This window comes from Micropterus dolomieu, linkage group LG20, assembly GCF_021292245.1.
Source record: "Micropterus dolomieu isolate WLL.071019.BEF.003 ecotype Adirondacks linkage group LG20, ASM2129224v1, whole genome shotgun sequence".
Classification (NCBI taxonomy): Eukaryota; Metazoa; Chordata; class Actinopteri; order Centrarchiformes; family Centrarchidae; genus Micropterus; species Micropterus dolomieu.
Window position 1 is genome coordinate 25,350,016 of NC_060169.1, and position 20,090 is coordinate 25,370,105.

General features: G+C 40.3%; 2 protein-coding genes across 7 annotated transcripts; both read right to left on the bottom strand.

Moving 5' to 3' along the window:
• Positions 1–1,618: 1,618 nt before the first annotated feature.
• On the bottom strand, positions 1,619–6,902 carry gnpnat1 (glucosamine-phosphate N-acetyltransferase 1). Of its 2 annotated transcripts, none has more exons than XM_046032381.1 (6): positions 6,758–6,900; positions 6,336–6,503; positions 6,046–6,108; positions 5,676–5,803; positions 5,373–5,434; positions 1,619–2,812 (listed from the first exon to the last, which is right to left on the bottom strand). In XM_046032381.1, exons 1-6 carry the CDS (start codon positions 6,795–6,797, stop codon positions 2,647–2,649), a joined length of 627 nt encoding a protein of 208 aa, XP_045888337.1. In that variant the 5' UTR covers positions 6,798–6,900; the 3' UTR covers positions 1,619–2,646. The 2 variants fall into 2 exon arrangements, with proteins under 2 accessions (XP_045888337.1, XP_045888338.1); XM_046032382.1 differs by lacking the exon at positions 1,619–2,812 and adding an exon at positions 4,805–5,031 and having other exon boundaries at positions 6,758–6,902.
• Positions 6,903–8,323: 1,421 nt separating this feature from the next.
• On the bottom strand, positions 8,324–19,694 carry LOC123958778 (E3 ubiquitin-protein ligase AMFR-like). 5 transcript variants are annotated; one of them, XM_046032384.1, is made up of 14 exons: positions 19,564–19,694; positions 18,675–18,992; positions 18,495–18,587; positions 18,209–18,373; positions 15,884–16,036; positions 15,045–15,085; positions 14,233–14,365; positions 13,988–14,121; positions 12,862–12,972; positions 12,205–12,401; positions 11,301–11,404; positions 10,640–10,774; positions 10,270–10,460; positions 8,324–9,977 (listed from the first exon to the last, which is right to left on the bottom strand). In XM_046032384.1, exons 2-14 carry the CDS (start codon positions 18,921–18,923, stop codon positions 9,821–9,823), a joined length of 1,863 nt encoding a protein of 620 aa, XP_045888340.1. In that variant the 5' UTR covers positions 18,924–18,992; positions 19,564–19,694; the 3' UTR covers positions 8,324–9,820. The 5 variants fall into 5 exon arrangements, with proteins under 5 accessions (XP_045888340.1, XP_045888341.1, XP_045888339.1 ...); XM_046032385.1 differs by having other exon boundaries at positions 19,556–19,693; XM_046032383.1 differs by having other exon boundaries at positions 19,502–19,658.
• Positions 19,695–20,090: the final 396 nt, after the last annotated feature.

Consider the following 20,090-nt stretch of genomic DNA (forward strand, 5'->3'; position numbering starts at 1 on the left):
AACTTTTGCAGCTCATCTCTGTACTTCTTTGCAAATTTCAATCTGGCCTTCCGATTCTTCCTGCTGATGAGTGGTTTGCATCTTGTGGTGTGGCCTCTATATTTCTGCTCTCTGAGTCCTCTTCCAACAGAGGATTGTGACACCTTCACCCCTGCACTGTGGAGGTCACCGGTGAAATCACTTACTGATGTTTTGGGGGTTTTCTTCACAGCTCTCGCAATATTTCTGTCATCAACTACTGTTGTTTTCCTTGGACGACCTGTTGGACGTCTGTTGCTCAGTACACCAGTAGTTTCTTTCTTTTTCAGGACATTCCAAATTGTTGTGCTTGCTTTGCCCAATGTTTGTCCAATGGCTCTGGTCGATTTTCCTTCTTTTCTCAGCTTGACAATGGCTTGCTTTCCTCCCATAGACAGCTCTCTGGTCTTCATGTTGGTTTATCCTCTTTAACAGGAAATGCAGTCTTTATAGGTTTGAACCAAGGAGGAAAACTTAGACTAGTCATGCAGAGCTATTTAATGTTTGGAAAATCAACCTAAAAGGCAACAACTGGGCAACAAGAAACATCTGTCAGTCACATGTTCCAATAGTTTTTCTCACTTGAAAAATGGGTGGGTTCAAACAAAGGGTGGTATGTCCTGAGTTGTTTAACACATCTAGATGTGAACACAAGGAAATGAGAGCTGATATTCTGAACTCTTGTCTCATCTTTTGGTCTTAAACCCAAATGTCTTCAGTGAACAAAAACAAAGGAATTTGCCTTACCGTTCCAATACTTTTGGAGGGAACTGTAGATGGCCTTCCTTGAGAAAAGGAAAGTTTGGATAAATTGAAGCAACATCTGAAGACATCAGCCAGGAAGTTAAAAGCTTGGTCTCCAAGGGGTTTTCCAAATGGACAATTAACCCAAGCATATTTCCAAAGTTGTGGCAAAATGTCTTAAGGACAATAAAACCAAGGTATTGGGAGTGGCCACCACAAAACCTTGAATTCAGTCCAATTGAAAATTTGGGGGAGAACTGAAAAAATCCTATGCGAGTAAGGAGGCCTACAAACCCGACTCAGTTACACCTGTTCTGTCAGGAGGAATGGGCCAAAATCTAGCAATTTATTGGGAATGTGATGAAAGAAATAAAAGCTGAAATAAATCATTCTCTCTACAATTATTCTGACATTTCAAAATCATCATCAATCATAAAATAAGTAGTGATCCTCACTGACCTAGGACAGAGAGTGTTTACTAGGATTTAATGTCTAATGTCATTTCTAATGAAATGTGCAAAAACTTAAGAGTTTAAATGTATTTGGCAAAGGTGTATGTAAAATTCCAACTTCAACTGTATCTCATTTCCTGTTGGCCTCGAAAGCCACGCCTGAGATTCTTGTGGTTAATCGCACGTCATTAAGGGTTTTAAGGTGTGTGATGTATCTATATGTTCAACAATCCGTTTGAACTGTGGATAGAAAATGTTTTGCTACAACTATGACTACTAGACGTGCCCATCCCATAGCTTCCCATTGTTACAGCAAAGCTTCCACAAATACATTACATACATTTTTTTTGTTAATCATCAGCTTTGTAGTTACATCTACAAATATAAGCAAGCACACACAGTAGATCATAGAATATTTTATCTATTACACCTTTGGAAATAAATTACATTAACTGTTCCCCTGTTCTCCAGAATAACAGCGTAATTATGAAACTTAAATAGAGAGAGTTCATTTAAAAAAAAAAAAAGAAAAGTAGTTTTTTTATCCATTTCCCATCACAAAATGTCTTGATACTCATCACAATTGTGTTTAAATATTGCTCTATTACAAAACCTTAAGAAGGTTCATTCAACAAACCTTTTTGTTCACTAGAAATATTATACATTACAACAGTCTTAATAGTAATGCTTCATGTGTTGTAGTAATCGAACCTTCATTGTAGCTGTTCAGCAACACTGCTGTGAAAGAAAGAAAAGCCTGCTGAGATGGAGCACTTTGCACCAAAGAGAACAGGTTAGAAAAAGAAACCCAAGTAAAACCCAAAGGATCTGAGAGAATTAAGTTCCTAATCACATTTAAAGAAACAAAGCTGATTTTCTTTGGTGACTTGCCCTTGATGATGCAACAGACAGATCTAAGAGACTAAGTTTGAATCATGATCTAAAGTTATTCCTTCAAGCATAATTGGTTTTGTACCAAACCTCTGTTGCCTGTAGTAAATAATTTAATAATGGCTTCGGATGTATAACTTAATTTGGTATTCCCAAGCAATTGTATTTCAGTTGCATGTAGTCAGATACAATTTGTTTTGTTTCTGTTAGTACAGAGCAAGTTACTTATTAACAATGTAACACACTAAGACATTACATATACAGTAACTGACGCTCATTGCTTCAGATGGTGCGGGAAGATGATGACAGGGCTCCACCCTGGTGAGGTAGCCATTGTTACCAAAGGGGAGGAGGATGCTTTTGGACTGAGCCGAGGGCTTCAACATACATTTATGTTTACTCAAGTGTGCTGAAATCAGGACGAGTGTTCAGTAACCACTCAACTGTGCACATCCCCAGGCCGCGCTTCCAATTCTAAAGACGCTTTGTCGATGCAAGTTTTGATGTCAGTGGGTGTGGTCCATGCCCCAAAAACGGACGCTTAAAGCTGCTGTTGTCCTCTGTCCAAGAATCGACACTGCATGTAAGTCTCATCTGAGGCGGTGTAGCCAAACTTTTGGTAGAAAGCCACATTTTTGGGTGCACACTCCAGTGTGATTTTATAGCAATCCAGTTTTTTGCTCAGAAGAGTAAGAGTTGAAACTAAGCTATAGGGACAGAAAAAGAAGAGGAAGATGTTTTAAAAATTCAGCACAAAAGACAACATACTTCCTAAATAAGTCTCTTTTATGAATAATTTTGCATTGGGACAGATACAGGGTGTTAAAGGTCGGGTATGTGATTCTAATCCAATACACATCTTTTTTGTGAAATTGAGCAAATATCTCCTTGTGGTCTGCTAGCTGTCCATTCTGTGTGTGGCTGGAAATAAACTGGTGTTTGTACACAGACCTGGTTCTGTAAATGGAAAACAAACAAAGTGACACACACTGACGCACACAACACTACTCCATTTATGATTTTGTGTCAGGTAACATTAAGTAACTTGCCCATGGACATTCAGCTACTGTTCTGGTGTGCCAAGACATGGAGCCTTTCTCATTTCCCCAACCTGTGACCCGGAAATCTATCTTAACGCGCCATCTTGAAGGACATCTCAATTACTACAATTCACTTGGAGGATCAGGGATCGAGGAGGCTTGCTGCAGGAGCTATAAGCGAGGATACAGTATCCTTTGCGGAAGTCTTTTCAGCCGGTGTGACATTTAAAAGAGGCATGACATGCAGCTGGACCAACCCATGGCCGGAGTAGGACTTTACAGAGTTTCTGTTGTAGGCTATTCATAAGTTGTATTAGTTAAGCCTATTTCAAATGATCAAATTCGCAATCAAACTTTCTACCCTTCACCGTTTGTCTAGCGCCTTATAAAGTTGTAACTGCGTTCCTTAAAGTCATTTCACTTTGATATCACTGATGTTGTTATTGTTGAATGTGTGGATGGGCAGCAATTGCACTGAATAGCGGCTGGGTGAAGCGCTTCTCCAGAGACGCTGTTGCGCATTTAAGCACGAGCCCAAACGACATAGATGAATATTTAAATCTCTGACACGCCGACTGGATCGGCCAGGATCTAATGTTAATTCATGGTCTGTGTTCTTCTACACATCTGAAAGGTCTCACACACAGTCCAGGGTTCATACAGTGAAACTGTCTGGAGTAAAGCAGCCGTCGGAGTGGGCAGCACGGTAGCCCAATGGATAGCACTGTGACCTCACAGAAACAACCCTGTCGCCCCGACCTTCCTGTTTGCAGTTTGCATGTTCTCCCTGTGTCTACGTGGGTTTCCTCCGGGTGCTCTGGTTTCACGTTGGGTAGGTTATCCAGTCAGTGCTGTTTGACCGGGTACAGTAGCTGCCCACTGCTTCAGGGATGGGTTAAATGCAGAGGATGAATTTTGCTACTTGTATGTGTATGTGACAAATAAAGTACCTTTACATCCTGCGCCTCATCAGAGCATCTAAACAAGGATCATAGAAGCTGAAAGTTTATTTCCGTTTCCTCGGTCTGTCCTGTCAAGTTTATTACTGCAGGTTTTTTTTTTGTTTTGTCACACGATATTTGCTGAGACTTTACTGCACAGATGGAAATGTTTAAATGACTGACAGCAGCCTCTCTATTCATCAAGTAAGTGTTTTCGTCAAGTGGAGGTGTGGTAAAATGTCCGTGCAGGTGTGGTCTCTAAATCTGATAAAGTAATTAGTTGGTGGGGAGCGGGTGGATGATTTACGCGTAGGCCTATGTGAGTATTCCGTTACTGTCCGAGCCGAGCCGATCCGCGCATCACACAATTCAGCTGCTATAATTGTGACAAAACAGTGCACTCAGCTGCTGAAGTCAAATTTTTAGGCTGTAATATCAACCAGAGCCAGTGTCTCATGTTATAATAAAGGTGCCTATGTAGTATACACGTCATTCCAACAGTATAGTCCTGTGATGACAGTTTTAATAGGGGCTTTATGTTGATAAATGTTAGTGTCTGATTTTGTAAAGGGACTGATGATGAAACTCACCTCATCAGACAGAGGGCTGAAATGATCACCTGTTTTCAGGCAAAAGGCGGACCGCCAAAAAAAGATGCTATAATGTTTATTGGAACTGTGAGATTTTTTTTACGTGTTAATAATGTTGACAGACATGTTTCTGGATTGTGAAGATATGATCTGTAGCCTTTAGTGCCAAAAGCTGGTCTGCTCATCTGACAGAGATCACAGCAGCACTCTCAAAACAGCTGACAGATGATGCAGCAGTGCAACAGGTCATATTTAATTGACGTCACATTAAAATGACATCTCATTTCTTTAAATGACTCCTCTCTCTTCGCGTCTCCTCCTCGACTCCTCAAGCTTGCATCTCGGGTGGGAGGGACTAAGACAAGCAAGGAGGCACACATTTGGGAAATGAGAAAGGCTCATGCTGTTGTTGTGATGTTAGCTACAGTAGCAGGAGAGTTGTGAGTATCACTGTCTGGAGCTGGTGTGCTGGCTCTGGGACTGTCCTGTCCTCTCTGCATGTTAGCTTCAAAGCAGCAACTGTAGGCGACAATTTGCTAACCCACAACCTAGCTAATATTAGTTAGATTACTTGCTGGGTCGTTGTTTGCTCTACATCATGGTATTTGTCATGGTATTGGATTTCTCCAGAATTGCATACCACACCTTTAAATATTAATTACAAGCCAAGACCAAATGTCACACAGATCTACTCACAGTTTTCCCAGCTGCTTCCCTCTGCACACGTCACTGACTACCACCTCCTCCACCCGGCCTCTCTATGAAAAAACACAGAATAGAAAGGGTCTTCATTTCAGTCACATAATATCAATAATTCTCAAGATTGATAAAAATTCAATGTTTAGATTGAATTTGCGAATTTGAGTTTTTAAAGGAAATAAAAATGTCAACTCTTTTTTTTTTTATTTATGGTGGTAAAGTATGTATGTTAATGATTTCAACCCTTCTATTAGCCACTCCATTAATAAGTAAATGTAAGAATGAATGTAAGTCATTCACCTTAGCACAGGAATGGATGAATTTGTGTTCTGTGATCAATGTAGCCGTAGCAACGATCTGTCCCAGATTTGTGTCCTCCACCACAACGACATAGTAGTCTCCGGTCTTCTTCATGTGCTCAAACTTTTCTGGAAGCCAACATATGTGTTTTTTAAAAATCTTTGTTGATATTTTGTTACACTGGTTTGTATTTAAAGTTTGATTTGGATGATGATTGTTCTTAAATGTGTGACCTGATGTATATGGTCAACTGTTTTGGCAGGAAATTCAAGTTTACTTTGGGGTGTTAATAGTAAATATTCTGAATAAATTAATCAGAATGTCACTTCTGTCTTATATAAAGGTAGCATTATGGCTAAGCATGACTTACTCGTGAACTGCTCTGGTGAGACATCGCCCGCCTGAGTGAGTTGAGATAAAACCTTGAAAAATCCTGGAACACAGAAGCAAAAGAAGCTTTGGTGAAAATGTCCAGGTGGGTGGTACTCACACGCCATCTTTTGTTTGTTATTCTTCATTTCTGTTAAGTATCACATTTTTGTTAAATTACCAAGATCTTCCATACTGGACACCAAGGAACAAAAAAACATGCTTTCCACATTCATATTCTCTTGAGAATACAAGTACTGGAATATGTTGTCCATCCAGTCTCTGACTCACCCCTGTTGAAGTCTGCCATACAGAGTGGCCTGAGCACCAGACCTTCCCCTGGGCTGGACGGGGAGATGGGGGGAGAGAAGGAGACAGCGTTGCTACTCCAGTCTAGCTCCTGAAGCAGGGAAGGCTCAAAAAGTGGAGTCTCGTCCAGCAGCATTCCACAATCTGAAACTGAATGCCAACGTTGTTTCTAATCTGTCTAATATACATCAGCACAATGAGCTAACATATTGTAAATATGTTTGCTCTAAGTCACACAGAACTTTGACCTGACAAATTCTATTTCACTTGGCAAAATGTTGTCTTTACTTTACTGCAATGCTTCAGTTGTTGACATGCCAGTTGGCATATCAATGAGAACACCTAGTTAAATATGAACTACAATGCACATCCTCTTGCAATAAACTAACTTAACTAGGTTTTACCAGGATGTAGTCCAGGACATGTAATATGAGCAGGGCCCATTCACACATCAAGGCCAACAGGTAACATTATCACTGTTGTTGGCTTTAAAACTGGAGTTTTTCTTCATTCTGGTTTCCATGACAGCAAAACACCATTTAACTTTACTGGTGTCATAATTTCCAGATCACCAAGACACGCAAATAACAATATGTCTGTGTTTTAAAGTGCCCAGTGTGGGCATTGTATTTTGCAGTAGTAGCTTGTGTTACACTTCAATAACTATTTCACACCGTCCACAGTGTCTTGGCTAGCTAACGTAACGTCAGGAACAAATTACCAGTCTGATTATTAACGATCAACTATATATCATATCTAGTTAGCTAACGTTACGTTATCAGATATACCGTCTACAAAGACTCTTACTTTTCTCGTGTGACCTGTCAAATAGCTACCTGAGGTAATTTTCTCTAAAAAAAAAAAAAATCGTAACTAGCGTCAGAGCTGTAACGTTAAGTTAGATTCACACTTCAAATAAAACATTGGCGTTAACGTTACCTCTTTAAGGTTAACTTACACTGCCATGCTATGCAGCTAGCTGGCTAACGTTACATAGCTAGCATAAGTACTTAACTTACCAGTACAAAAAACACACAAGAAATTATGCTCTACTTCAATTCCCAGACGTAGAAGTAACGTACAGTGACAACCGGGAAGTTCCAGTGGGTTTGTATGAGGCTGTGTTACAGATACATCATTAAAATGAACAGCGTGGGTGTTGTCGGCTGCTGTTTCCGCCTGCCACGAGCCCTTCTGTATGACGTGGCAGAGATGCTGTAGGTAAGGGGCGCGGCCTAATGACGTTAATCTATCAGTAAAGCCACACATCCCTACCAGAGCCCAGCATATGATCCTTACTTAAACGAATCATTTCATACTCCATCGAGAGCGATGTTTAACAACGATTTCCTTCTGGCTCAATGCTCAATCCAAAACACACACACACATTTATTGGACTAATAAAGTCAAAGTCCAGTGTTTTGGATACTGTCCACTGCACCTTAGGCAAGTTTCATCATGTTACACGTTTAACACTTTTTTATATACAGTCTATGGTTTAACAGCATAATATTTAAGTCTCTCTCTGATCGGAAAAGACCAAAGCCAAGCCCAAGCATTAGTAGAAGAAAGATTGAATTACTATGTTTTGTTAAAAAGCTGTTTTAAGCTCGGTTTATTAAGTCTTTTGTATTAACATATTTTACAAAAACTAGATTTACAGAAATTATCCATAACTGAACCATTCTTGATTTAGGCACAAAAACACAGGAAAGCTCAGTCCCCCCAAAAAATTTCAGTTTTGATTAAATAAGTCATGGTTATGAAAGATAAAGATGAACAGGAAAATAGATCATGGATAGTCGTTAAATACCTGGATGAAAAATACAAAAAATGAAAACAAAACTGTCCAATTTCATTTTTACATTTTGACTAATTGAAATCTGAAGTCTAAATCCTATATTGTATCTGCGAACAACAACCCGCAAACAGAGTTTGAGCAATAAAATAAACACACAATGTAGATCACAACACTTCAACGCTTTTAGTAGATGTTTGTGGGATTTTCTTTGGGATAAAATGGAAGGAAACAAAAGCACTTGTCTAGATTCATGCATATCTCACCCCAAACTGCTCTTGCACTGTAATCACAAGAAAATCCAACACTAATAATACAGACAGTCTCCATCTTGGTGTCCATCAGTATGTCTCAACCAGGTACAGATTTAGTGAAATTTTATAATACCGAAAATGTCCAGTCCATGTTGTACATTGCTGTACATTGTTAAAATAAGATCTCTGAGCAGAGGATGATAATGTTCCTCGCTGGTATAATTTTTGAATTGGCTCTCCTCAAAGTGAATAGACAAAAGGCAGCACAAATAAATCACCCAAAAAATGTCTTCATAAAAGATTCTCAGTCATTCAGGTCATAGAAGTATTATTTCAAAGGCAACTGGATTTGCTGTTATGTCTTGAGAAAAGATTTTGCTGCTGCTCAAATTCGCTGCCCAAGCCTTTTGACTGAGTGGCAAAATGTCTTCAAAAGACAACAGCAAGTCCAGCTGTAACATACTTAAAACAATTTATACACAACCTAAAAATCAGATGACCAAGGATGACCCATTAGTTCGGCAGTTCATCTTATTCAGAGAGAACTGCTCATTATCAGAAGGTAATTTCAGGATGACACCCAACATACTTGTACAAAAAAATAATACATCCCCTTTGTTAAGTATGCGTCTTAAGGGAAAGGTATTAGAAAATGAAAATGTACATGCCCACTGCCCCCCTTGTTAAATAACAAAATGCAAACTGTTTGCAATGGGTGATATTACACACTAAATACAGAACCCATGCGGGTCAAAAACACTGTTTGCAGCATTATTTTGATAGAAACATTCATATTTGACGGAAAGCCTGAACAATACTAAAGTGACATTCTCTTACTCCAAGGTAAGAAATAAAGACTTATTTTTCCTACACTTAATTCACAGTAAAATAATAACATATAAGATGAATTTCTTCATCTAGACTGTTGCTTTCTGCCACCAAATCAAATGAGAAAAAATAATGACAAAAAGGAAAACACATAAGGATCCAAACAGATTTATCTAGTGATGCTACCTACAAACCCTCTCTCATAAAAGACTCTTCTGAATGCAAAACATGCTCATTTGCCAGTCCCAATCATGGCAGATACTGACTCCCTACTGAAGCTGGTGGTTGCAATGTGTGGCACATGATTAAAGGGCAATACAACCTTGCATTTCTTGACTTGCACCCATTAATTTATATAATGCTCCAAATACTCTGGTATCAGTGAGGCAGAGGCCATTCACAATAGTCCCACCTTATTTAGGCAGCCAAAACAGTCCAAAGGCCATGTTTGCAATGTGTTTTTAATAATTGTTTTGAATAGGTGATGACCATTGACTGTACACCAAATGTGGGGGGGTTTGAAATAGCTGTCAGTGCCTCGTGGGATGACAACGTGGTAGACTCTTTTGCTGAAACCAGTCTCTGTATCAGGGTGCCGGGTCCTGTTGATTTTGCATGCGTCTCTCTGCAGCTGCCGCCATGGTTCTACGTCTCAGCACCGTCAAGTTCAATTCTGGAAGAATGTCCTCCTCCAGTCCAGGCAAATCCTCATCCTGGTCCTCTGGACTCTTGTTTAGATATCTCCTACAGGGAGGTAAGGAACAGCACATGACCACGGGAACAGAAAATGCATGATAGCGGAAAAGAAGGCAACCAGGAATGCCCTACATTAGTTGACAAATGTCAAACTGGGCTTTTCAGCTACTCAGGTAGCCAAGCAAAGGTCTTCAAATATTTTACTTGACTGACTTTGGGTCACAGACTGAGTAAAACATGCCCACAAGGAAAGGTATATTATCATTAAACACAGTATACACTGCTGAACTAAAAAAAACTCCTATAGGAGGTACAGACCTCCAGCCATCATTGTACCAACCTGCGAGCCTGCTGGAGCAACTCTTCTTTCCTCTGCTTTAACATCTTCTGCCTCTCCTCGGCCGACTTAGAGAAGCGACCTCCCCTGACCTCCATGCTGTCTGACTCACTGAGGCCCTGTTCAGCTGCTCCACTGGGGCCGTCCAGCTCGTCTGGTGCAGAGCTCACCTGTGTAGGGGCACGCTCTATGGCCTGAGGAAGGACAAACACAGAAAATATGTTACATTCTGCCTTTCGAGAACAACATAGGAAAGTGATCAAGGTGAAACAGGAGGTCCAGGAAGCATTGACAGAAGTGTTGAGAAATGAGCAGAGCAATGTGTTAACGACAAACAATGCTGCTATTAACATTTAGCCTCCAGTTGACTGACCTGTGTTGGGAAAGGCACCTGTATGCGTCCCTCCAGGATGTTGTCAGTGGTGACCTCCACAGAGCGGGTCAACTGCAGGTCCTGCATCACCAGGTAGGAGGGCACCTGAGGGAACATCTCCTGGATCTGATGGGCCTGATGAGCGATTCAGAGAAACATGGTTGGAGAGAGAAGAGCAGAAGTGAAAGCCAGACTTTTAAAAAAAATAATAATAATAATTTTTAAAAAAAAGGTTGACACAAGCAGGTCTTAAAACCTACAATATTAGTGTAGAGTAGAGTGTAGAGTATAACACTGTAAAATACTTGGAATCTTTGTTCAAATACACATGGCATCTTTTGTAACAGTTTCTGCTAAATCTGTTGGTCAAATAAAGAGGTTATCATTATTGTCAACAAGCATTTACAAGGAAGTCAAATACCATGTGAGCAAAGTAATGATGTTAAGAGCATTGGAGCTATGGTAAAAACCCAGGCAACATTTTCAGGCACTGGCTACTGGTTAAAAGCAGGACATGGAGTAAAGAATGAGATATAATTATGGCAAGATTGGCTTTGTGGCAAATAGGAGTGTCATAAAAAGGTTCAATACCTGACCCGATCTGTGTATCACCTCTCATAAAACCAACACGAATTCCTTCAGTCTGTAAACATGAACTCACCATGGCCATGAGCTGGGAGTTGTTGGCCTGAGCGATGCCCAAGATATTGGTGGTGTGCATTACTTCCACTGAGAAACTGGGCAGCCAGCTGGCAATGCGAGAACCTGTAAGAGACTTATTCTGTGAACATTTGCTCATGTCTTGCAGTGTTCCACATTAATTAATATGACTATGACTATGGCAGCCCACCACAGTCTAATTTCTTCCGCTATAGTTTCAAAATGAACCTAAAATATATTAAAATGAAAGACTTCTGACGTGTTTTGCGCCGCTTCTCCCCGCTGCTGTAAACTCGCTCGCTGACACACTGGCATCCAACTCGAGACAACCCCTATTTTTTTTTTTTTTTTTTTTAGGTAAGTATGGTAACATTAACTAAACGGTTTGAACAGCGTTGAGTGTTTCCACTGTCCCTCGTTTGTGAGAACGTGATCAAGCTAACCGCTAGATTTTGAGAGCACACATATTAGTGCCTTTATGGTAAATGCAGTTAAAGGAGCGCGAGATGACAGGCAGGGTTTACAACTTTATTCTGTCATTTTCTCACTTTGTAACAAGTGTTACAGTATGAGAGTCTTACTTGAAGAGAGGCCATTTAATCTTAATTGTACGCAATACGAGCACATCATATAATATGATTTATGCATGCCACCGGACCCCCCTAGAGGGTCGATGTCCACCCACCATAGTCTCACAAAATCCTGCGGGAAACACTGCCTTGGTCAACATTTAATCACTATCCATATCTCTTGTTGTACATTTCAATTTTATATTTTTGATTCTTGACTTTTACAGTACTTTTTCTTTTACTATGTTTATTGTGACAGTTATGCAAATTCCTTGTACGTCAAAACCTACTAGGCAATAAACCCTTCATCCTTGTACTTGTGTCCAACAGACTTACCATCAAAGTGGAAGAAATGATTGTGTTGGTTGATATGTGGTCTAGCATCTGCAGCAGCTCCTACTGGGCCAATGTTGTCTTCCATACCACCGGCCGGCTGCTGGCCTCTCGCCTGGCCCCCGTCCCCATTAATGTTCAGGGATGTCCGACACGTTGGACAAGATGTGTCCTGCTCAAGCCACGAGCGCAAACAAGAGCTGGATATACACACGCGCGCGCACACACACACACGTTATATTACATTTCTCTGTATAAAAACTTGACATTCATTACAAGGCTCAGAAGTCTGAAGTAGCTACACATTAGGATCATCTTACTGAAGCTGAAAATTTTCAGTAAACTGCTACAACTCAAGGGCAGGAGATAAAATCCAAACAAGAAAAATAATATGACAGAAGCTAAGGACAGTTCTGCAGTGAGATTTACTACAAAAATATATATAACTTATGAAAGACTTTGGCACTAGCCAAACTAAGGATTCTGCATTCAAGGCTGGTATAGCTCATTGTCGCTATTCCTGCAGTCTCTCCTTAAAGCAATCTTTAGTAGTTAAAGATAAATTATTTCCAGGCTATGGAGCCACAGGTTAGTGGTGCCAGTAAAACAATCTGCAGAACACAGTCCATGCAGGGATTGCCGATTGAAAAATCACTTTACTTGTGGAAGAGATGGCCGCAAGGTAGCTTGCGTGCTGTCAACATGGTGTCCCAGCAGATGGCACAGTCATCATCATTAGCTGCCAGCTCCTCTGCAGTAGCAACAGCAAATCTGTACAGATACAGTTCACAGTATATACAAATGATGATGAAACAACTAATGAACGATGGAATTTACAAAGCTTTCATTACAAATTGTGTGGTTGTTTGCCTCCGCCAACCAGTCAAGTCGCAGTTCGGCCAGACACTCATATGTAGTGAATACATGGATAGAATTAAATACAAAAAGGTATAAAGTGTATCCTGATTATATGAATTATTCCAGTTGATACACATTATTGATCTGATTAATGAAGGAGTATCAGATTTATTGGCTTAACAGATACACATGTACTTATGTAAAGATGAAGAAGATGGATTCTTAGAGTGTAGCTACACAAAATTTGATGCTGTTGATTTCTCCTGGCATTTTTAGATGCAAAGCCTCTCAATGAGCTTAAACTCAATCACACACGCACAGGATCAAGATTAGCTAGGCGCGCTCTAAACATTATTAGCAGTTACGTGATTCCGATGATGCTCGAAATTCAGAATGAGCGAGGAAGTGAAAGGCAGAATGGATGAGATGGAGGAAAGCCCGTACTGTGCGTTCTGTGCTAGTTATTGTTTGCTCGTGTGTTGGGAATCGCACAATTCATCCTTATGTTATAGGTAAAGACTATTTTGAGGTCACAATGACCTTTGAGTCAGAAGTGTCACCTCTTCAGTGTCAGACCAACTGTTACATATGGTCACAAACTCCCCGTCTGCTCCTGAGTTAAGGTGTTGAATAATGGCCAAATAATATTTTTCCAGGACATGATGCAGTCACAGTGATGTTGACATTTGAGGTACAAAAACAAAACAAACAAAAAAAAAGGTCATTACGTCATTTTGAGGTCACAGTGATCTTGACCTTTGACCACCAAATTCTAACGATTTCATCCTTGTGTCCAAGCAGATGTTTGGGCCAAATTTGAAGAAATCCCCTTAAGGCGTTCCTGGCATATCACGAGAATGGGACGGACAGACAACCCAAAAAACATAACACCTCGCCGGCATATTTTGAATTCAAAATATACAATCACCTGGCCTCCATGTTATTGATGACACGAAGATAGTTCTTGTGCCTGCGGATGCGGCGCTGGACTTCATGGAAGAGATACCGTAGCTGCATAAAGATAACCAAGCTTGCCATGGACAGCCAGATGTTGCCAAAAAGCTAATGAGAGACATATGGACAGAACAGATTAAAGATTAGGGGGTAGAAAAAGAGACAGGGAGAAACACAATTTTCATAACATGCCAACACCTGTTCCCCTCTGTGTCTTACCAGCATATGGATATGGTGCATGAGGTCGAGAAAGAGCATAGCCAACTCCATGATGAAGTCTGTGTAGTAGACATATGTTCCCTTACTCTCCCAGGTCCCTGGATGGTTCAGATCCCACAGATGAATTGAGTAACTGAGGGGACATGCACAGCTCTTTCAGGCCATGAAACACAGGTAATATTTTGACGGTATGGTGGATGATGTGACCATTATCTTTGATCGGGACTGGCAATTCAAACAACATGAATACATGAAACAAAGACGGTGTAATATTGCCATCAGAAGGAGCAGGTAGCAACACATTTACAAGAGAGAAGAACAGCGTAATGAGAGATAATCAAAGTTCACAATTCCACACAATTGCCCCCGTAAATAACTTTAAGCCGATATGCTTGGTTAAAAGAAAAGGAGTGAAAATATTTAAATGAACTCGTAATCAACTATGTGTAGTAACAAAAGGCAAATCAGTATTTTATTAAGTACAGAGCAGTTGGTCACCACAAACGTTATTTTGCTATGCATGGAGGCAAATCACTGTTAACTGACAAGAGTTTAGAAGTTTTAGTGTCAGACTAAAACATACTGCATCTGTGAGCACTTCAGCTGATCCAAGTTGTTTCTGCTGCTTGTCTAATCCTAACCACCTTCTTTGGGATAAAGAAGCCTTTCACACTGGTATAATGGAACCAGAGGAAAGCACATGGTGTCGCTAATATTATCCTCTGATTCTAAATCTGCATAGGCTATGTTATCTGTACTGCTGCAGTGTGTGCACGTGTGTGCATGTGTAAGGAGGCTTTGAAGGGACTTACCGCATGATGACATGCCCAGTGCGTACAGTCACCAGCAGACACTGAAGGAACAGAGGACACAGGTGAACGTGATGTAGTCTACTGTGCATACTGAACAATCCAAAGCTTGATGTTACAGTTGTGACTTTTAAAATAAAACACTATTAACACTATCTCTATCTGAAGGAACTGAGAAGGGAATGTTTGGTGCTTAAAATGGTACAGTGATTATTGGTGTGTTTATTAGACTAGGCCTCTCTCAATTGGAGACAGTTTCTGTATCAAATAACTTTTTCCAAAGTGGACATTTTAGGTTGAGGGGATGATTTTAGTGCCCCAGTAAGCCACGCTTGTGAGCCCGCATGCACAAAACTGGAGCCCTGGAACTGGCACACTGAATGAAATTCAACAATTATTCATGTTTTTAATAAAATTTAATTAATTAACTGTGCTTTTTCTGCTATAAGAGGTTTGCAGTGTTTACAATATGACTGACCAGGGCAACTGCTGAAAGTGTGGTTAAGGTAATTTGTGATAACTGTGTGAAAACAATTTCAGTTTCTGCTAACATGAAAAGACATTTCCTGTTATGTTTTTTCATCTTGTTTACCATTTAATTAGCTGAAAATAAAGATGATTGTTTTGCTTTCACTATATTTTGTTTCTTGCTAAATATTCTGCCAATTATCTTGATTTCAGCTGAATCTGAAACATATCACTGATTTACCCAAAGACCCATAACCATGAGACATAACCATGTCAAACAAAACAATAATTTGCTAAATAAGAACCACATGGACCTAACCGGATATAGAGAGTTCACAATCATCTGTGCCAAGTGTGGTCAAAATGGTTCTCACCTCTGCTGCCATAAAGGAGAGGGTGTGCATGCCATTGGAAGCTCCCAGCAGACCGCAGACCACAGCCAGGCCACAGCAGTCCAGCAGCAGGGAGACCAGCAGACAAAGCACACGCACATGGCTGTTCATGGGAGTGGAAGGAGAGAAAGACAGCTGTAGGGAATAAAATGTGGATCATGAGTGGATTGTGCCTCTCTCATGGTTTTTCCTAATGTTTCTGGGGCAGTTTGATGTCTCCTTGAGCTTGTGCTGGCTTGGAAAGTGCTGCTCATGTGGGTCTGTACAACCCACTAAGACATTTCATGTGACACTGGGCTATAAAAAATAAATATACATAAATATATTTCAAACCTAAAAAAAGGGCCCTGACTGCCAGAAAGGTTAAGAACCCCTGATCTACAGCAACTAGAACACAGTTTAGGACCTCATTGCAAACATTAAAACAGCTGAGCTGAAAGAAATAAAATAGATTTCATCAAACCTGTAAAACTTTAATACAACAAGGTGTCTTCAGCACGCTGACAGCACAATATGGCTATCATCTTTGGCAATTTAACCTACAATCAGATATGTAGGTTAAATTTTCAACCAAAAGCTAGAACCCACAGAAACAGGGAAACAGGAAGGAAGACAGCTGGGCTAACACAACTGACAGACATCAACCTAAAAAGAATATGCAGAAGTGCAGATCTCTCCACAGACAGAAACAAAGACTAGCAGACAGTGACACATACATACCGCCATGTGGAGCACATTACATTCACATCCACTTTCTTCTTGCTCATCTTCCCCTCCATGACTAAAGTGAAAGGATTTTTTTGTACTATAGGGGTGTCTCTGGGGACTTGTATCAAAGGAAAATATATATTGGAATAATTCGCCGACACCATTCCTTTATTTTCAATAAAAAAGGTGAGTGTCAGCTCATCTGTGTGAGACGTTGCTACTAGTTGTAGCCGTATCTGGGGCATTGTCGTTGCTGTGAGAACGCAACACATCAACACGGCGCATTCCTTTTGATTAACGCTGTTTTGAAATGAACGCTTCATCATACTGGAGCTGCTTCCTCCCTTGCACAAAATCTCCTTACTGCAGGTGCTGCATTTTGCTGTGTCATTATCTTTTTTAGTGAAACTATAGCATTTCCTGCAGTGGTCCATAAATGTAAACAGGAGTACTCACTTCTCGCATACTTTGTTGACGTACCACATAACAAACAACTTGACGTTAGGTTAGCATAGCAGGTCCAGGCAGATAGGCTGTACGGACTGTAAAATATTCACTGCACTTGACTTGGGAGTGCGATTGAAAAATGCAAAAAGTTAGGAACCGATAAGCAGAATGGAAATGCACTTGTCTTAACAAATCCACAGTTCTTGGTTATTTGTTAATGGTTCCAACTTGCTTGCAAGGAGGCCATATGATATTTTGTTTTCCCCAACAAGCAGAGCATAATCTGATCCAGGGACATGTCAGTTTAGCAACTGAAGCTGTATCAGTGGCCTGACAAGCCAGTACAAGGAACTATAAATAGATCGAGAGCTGAAAAGAGTACAGTTACTCTCAGACGTTCAGGGGACACTCACCACGCCTTTTAAAAACACCACTTTATAAAGCTGGAAAGTGCATTTATCAGGTGTTGTCAAATGCCAGGTTTCTGGTTATCTTGCATTTATTCTCAGTCCTTATGAGTAACAAGTCAGCACAAAGTATGTAGATCTAGCCATATCATGTTTGTTGTGTAGCATAAATAGAAACTGGTTTCATACAGGGATGTAAGAATGGTAATATGGTAGTCATCTTAAAAGAGCATTGGTATACTGTTTCAACCCTAATCTCTGAAGTAATTAATGCGTCCTAACAAATAAGAGCTTGGAGGATCTGTAGAATAAACAAATAATCTCCAAGTACCGGTGACCTTGACCCAGGTTGTTTACCATGACAAATCTTCTTCAGACATGTTTACATTGAAAGGTTACATTAGTGGGTAGTGAGGGTGCAGCGGATCAGACACTTGCCTTAGGTGTGGAAGACCTGGGTTTGATTCCCACTGCACAAGTTGCTTTGGATAAAAATGTCAGCTAAATGACTAATTAGTATTAGCTACAACATGATCCATGAAAGTTGTTACAATATCAGCAGTTGTTTTAACTCTTCTCAGATGAAATGGATTGGATAATTGTGATGAGAAAATTTGAAAAATAACAGATTCATAAGGTCAATAAATTTGGTTTGTTGTCCTGCCCCAGTTTACCATACAAGGTAGTCATAAACCATGCTTTGGGGCACTAGTAAGAGTAAAAAAGTGTAGTTCATAATACTTACATATTCAAATCTGTCTTTACAGAGCTGCACCATGAGATGAAGAAAGACCAGGGCAGAGAACCACAAACACCACATGACCACCTCATCCACGGTCTGCACGTTCAATACACCAAAGATGAAAATGAACTTGTAGAAGATGAAGTTCCAGAATTTATCTTTCAGGTGCTGAGAAATCAACACAGAACAAATGAGATGCATTTTACTAAAAAAGCTTAATAACAACAACAACAACAGGTATGTAAGTAGCTCTATTTGTCATTTTAACGCTGTTAAAAGACAGACTCACCTGCTTCTCACTGACTCTAAGCGGACCAAACACCACATACTGAATCATTTTTGCAATTAACATCAAGGAGCAGCAGAAGGTGTTGACTAAGACCTAGGACAGAGAATAAAGTGTCAATTTTCTGTAAGAACAACATAATCTTATCAAGCAATGCAAAGTCTTAAACGGGATGACACTCACCCATACAAAGAGACTGTCAGCGACGAGATACCGCAAGACACGGGTCGCCAGTTCTGTGTTACTATCATTTAGATGTTCGAGATCCGTTTCAGAGGGAGCTGGTGTTTCATCGGTTTCCAAGGCCGCAAACCCCGGGTCAATCACAGTGGTGTAGGCACTGAAGATGCTGCCAGCAAGCAAAGCCACACTCAGTGCTGTATAGGTCTGCAGGCTGGGCCAAGGAAACCTCTCCAAAAACAGAAGAGGCATTGCAGTGTTCACGGTCCACTTCTCAACTTGTGAAAACGGTGTTTGCCCCGATCCAACAACTGGAACAACCTGTGGGCAGAAGTGAGTTAAGTTAGCTAACGCTGGCCAAACTTTAACGTTACTAAGCTGACGTTAAACGTAAATTAGTATTCGTTTTTCAACATGCATAGTTACCAAAGCGTCAGCATACGATCGTTAATGTTTTATATGGTTTAGTTAACATTTCCATGAAGTTAGAAGACGTTAGTCTTAGATGTTAGCTACTTGGCTCTCAACGGGTTCTCAAGCAAAGGCTAATTTCACGTTAGCTCAATACAGTTGGTAAAGGCGCAAACTACTCCCGAATTGGCCTGTCTTTGGTGAAGTGTAACGATAAAAGATTCAATCAGCTAAATAAAGTGAAACCCGTTGACAAGCGCTTCAGAATGGCCAACATTAACATAAGAGTTCACGCCCCTAACGTTAGCTGTTTACCTGGCTAACGTTACCTAATACTAGCTTACTTGTTAGCGACTGTTATTAGCTACGCAGCCACTGTGAGCGAACACACATCGAGTTTGTATTACATCGTCACTTACAGTTTGTCACAAATTTAGTTAACCACAAAAAAGATGTCCTGTTGTTGTATTTACTGCTGTACTTTTAGTGCAGCTGCACTGAGAACACCGTAGTTGACAACATCGTCATGTTTCTTTCACCGAGCAGGCAGCAGGCTGAGGGAAGTCGTCTTCTTCTTCTTCTTCTTCTTCTTCTTCTTCTTCTTGTTTCCGGCAGACTAGACGCATCTATGGCGTATTGCTGCCCTCCTCTGTTCGTTATACACATTTTAATTGTGATTGCCTAAATACTTTTGTATAATCCCGTTTTATGTAGATACTGAATCAGTTTCTTCATTTTGTTACAACTATCCAAATTAAGTAGAGTGGGTAGACTAAAAATAGTTTATCCAATTGCGCCCAGTTCTCTAAACAATTTCCTCCTTTGACAAGAGTACTTTCCACAATGAACTAATACATGCTTTACTGATTCCTTGTCTCCACATTCACCTTTTCCATCAGGATGTTTACGAATCAGAGCCAGCCCACTCCTCAGCCCACAGTGCCCAAACCTCAATCTGGATATAACTACTGCATCTCTTCTCTTACATCTAAAAGCACATTTTCCTTT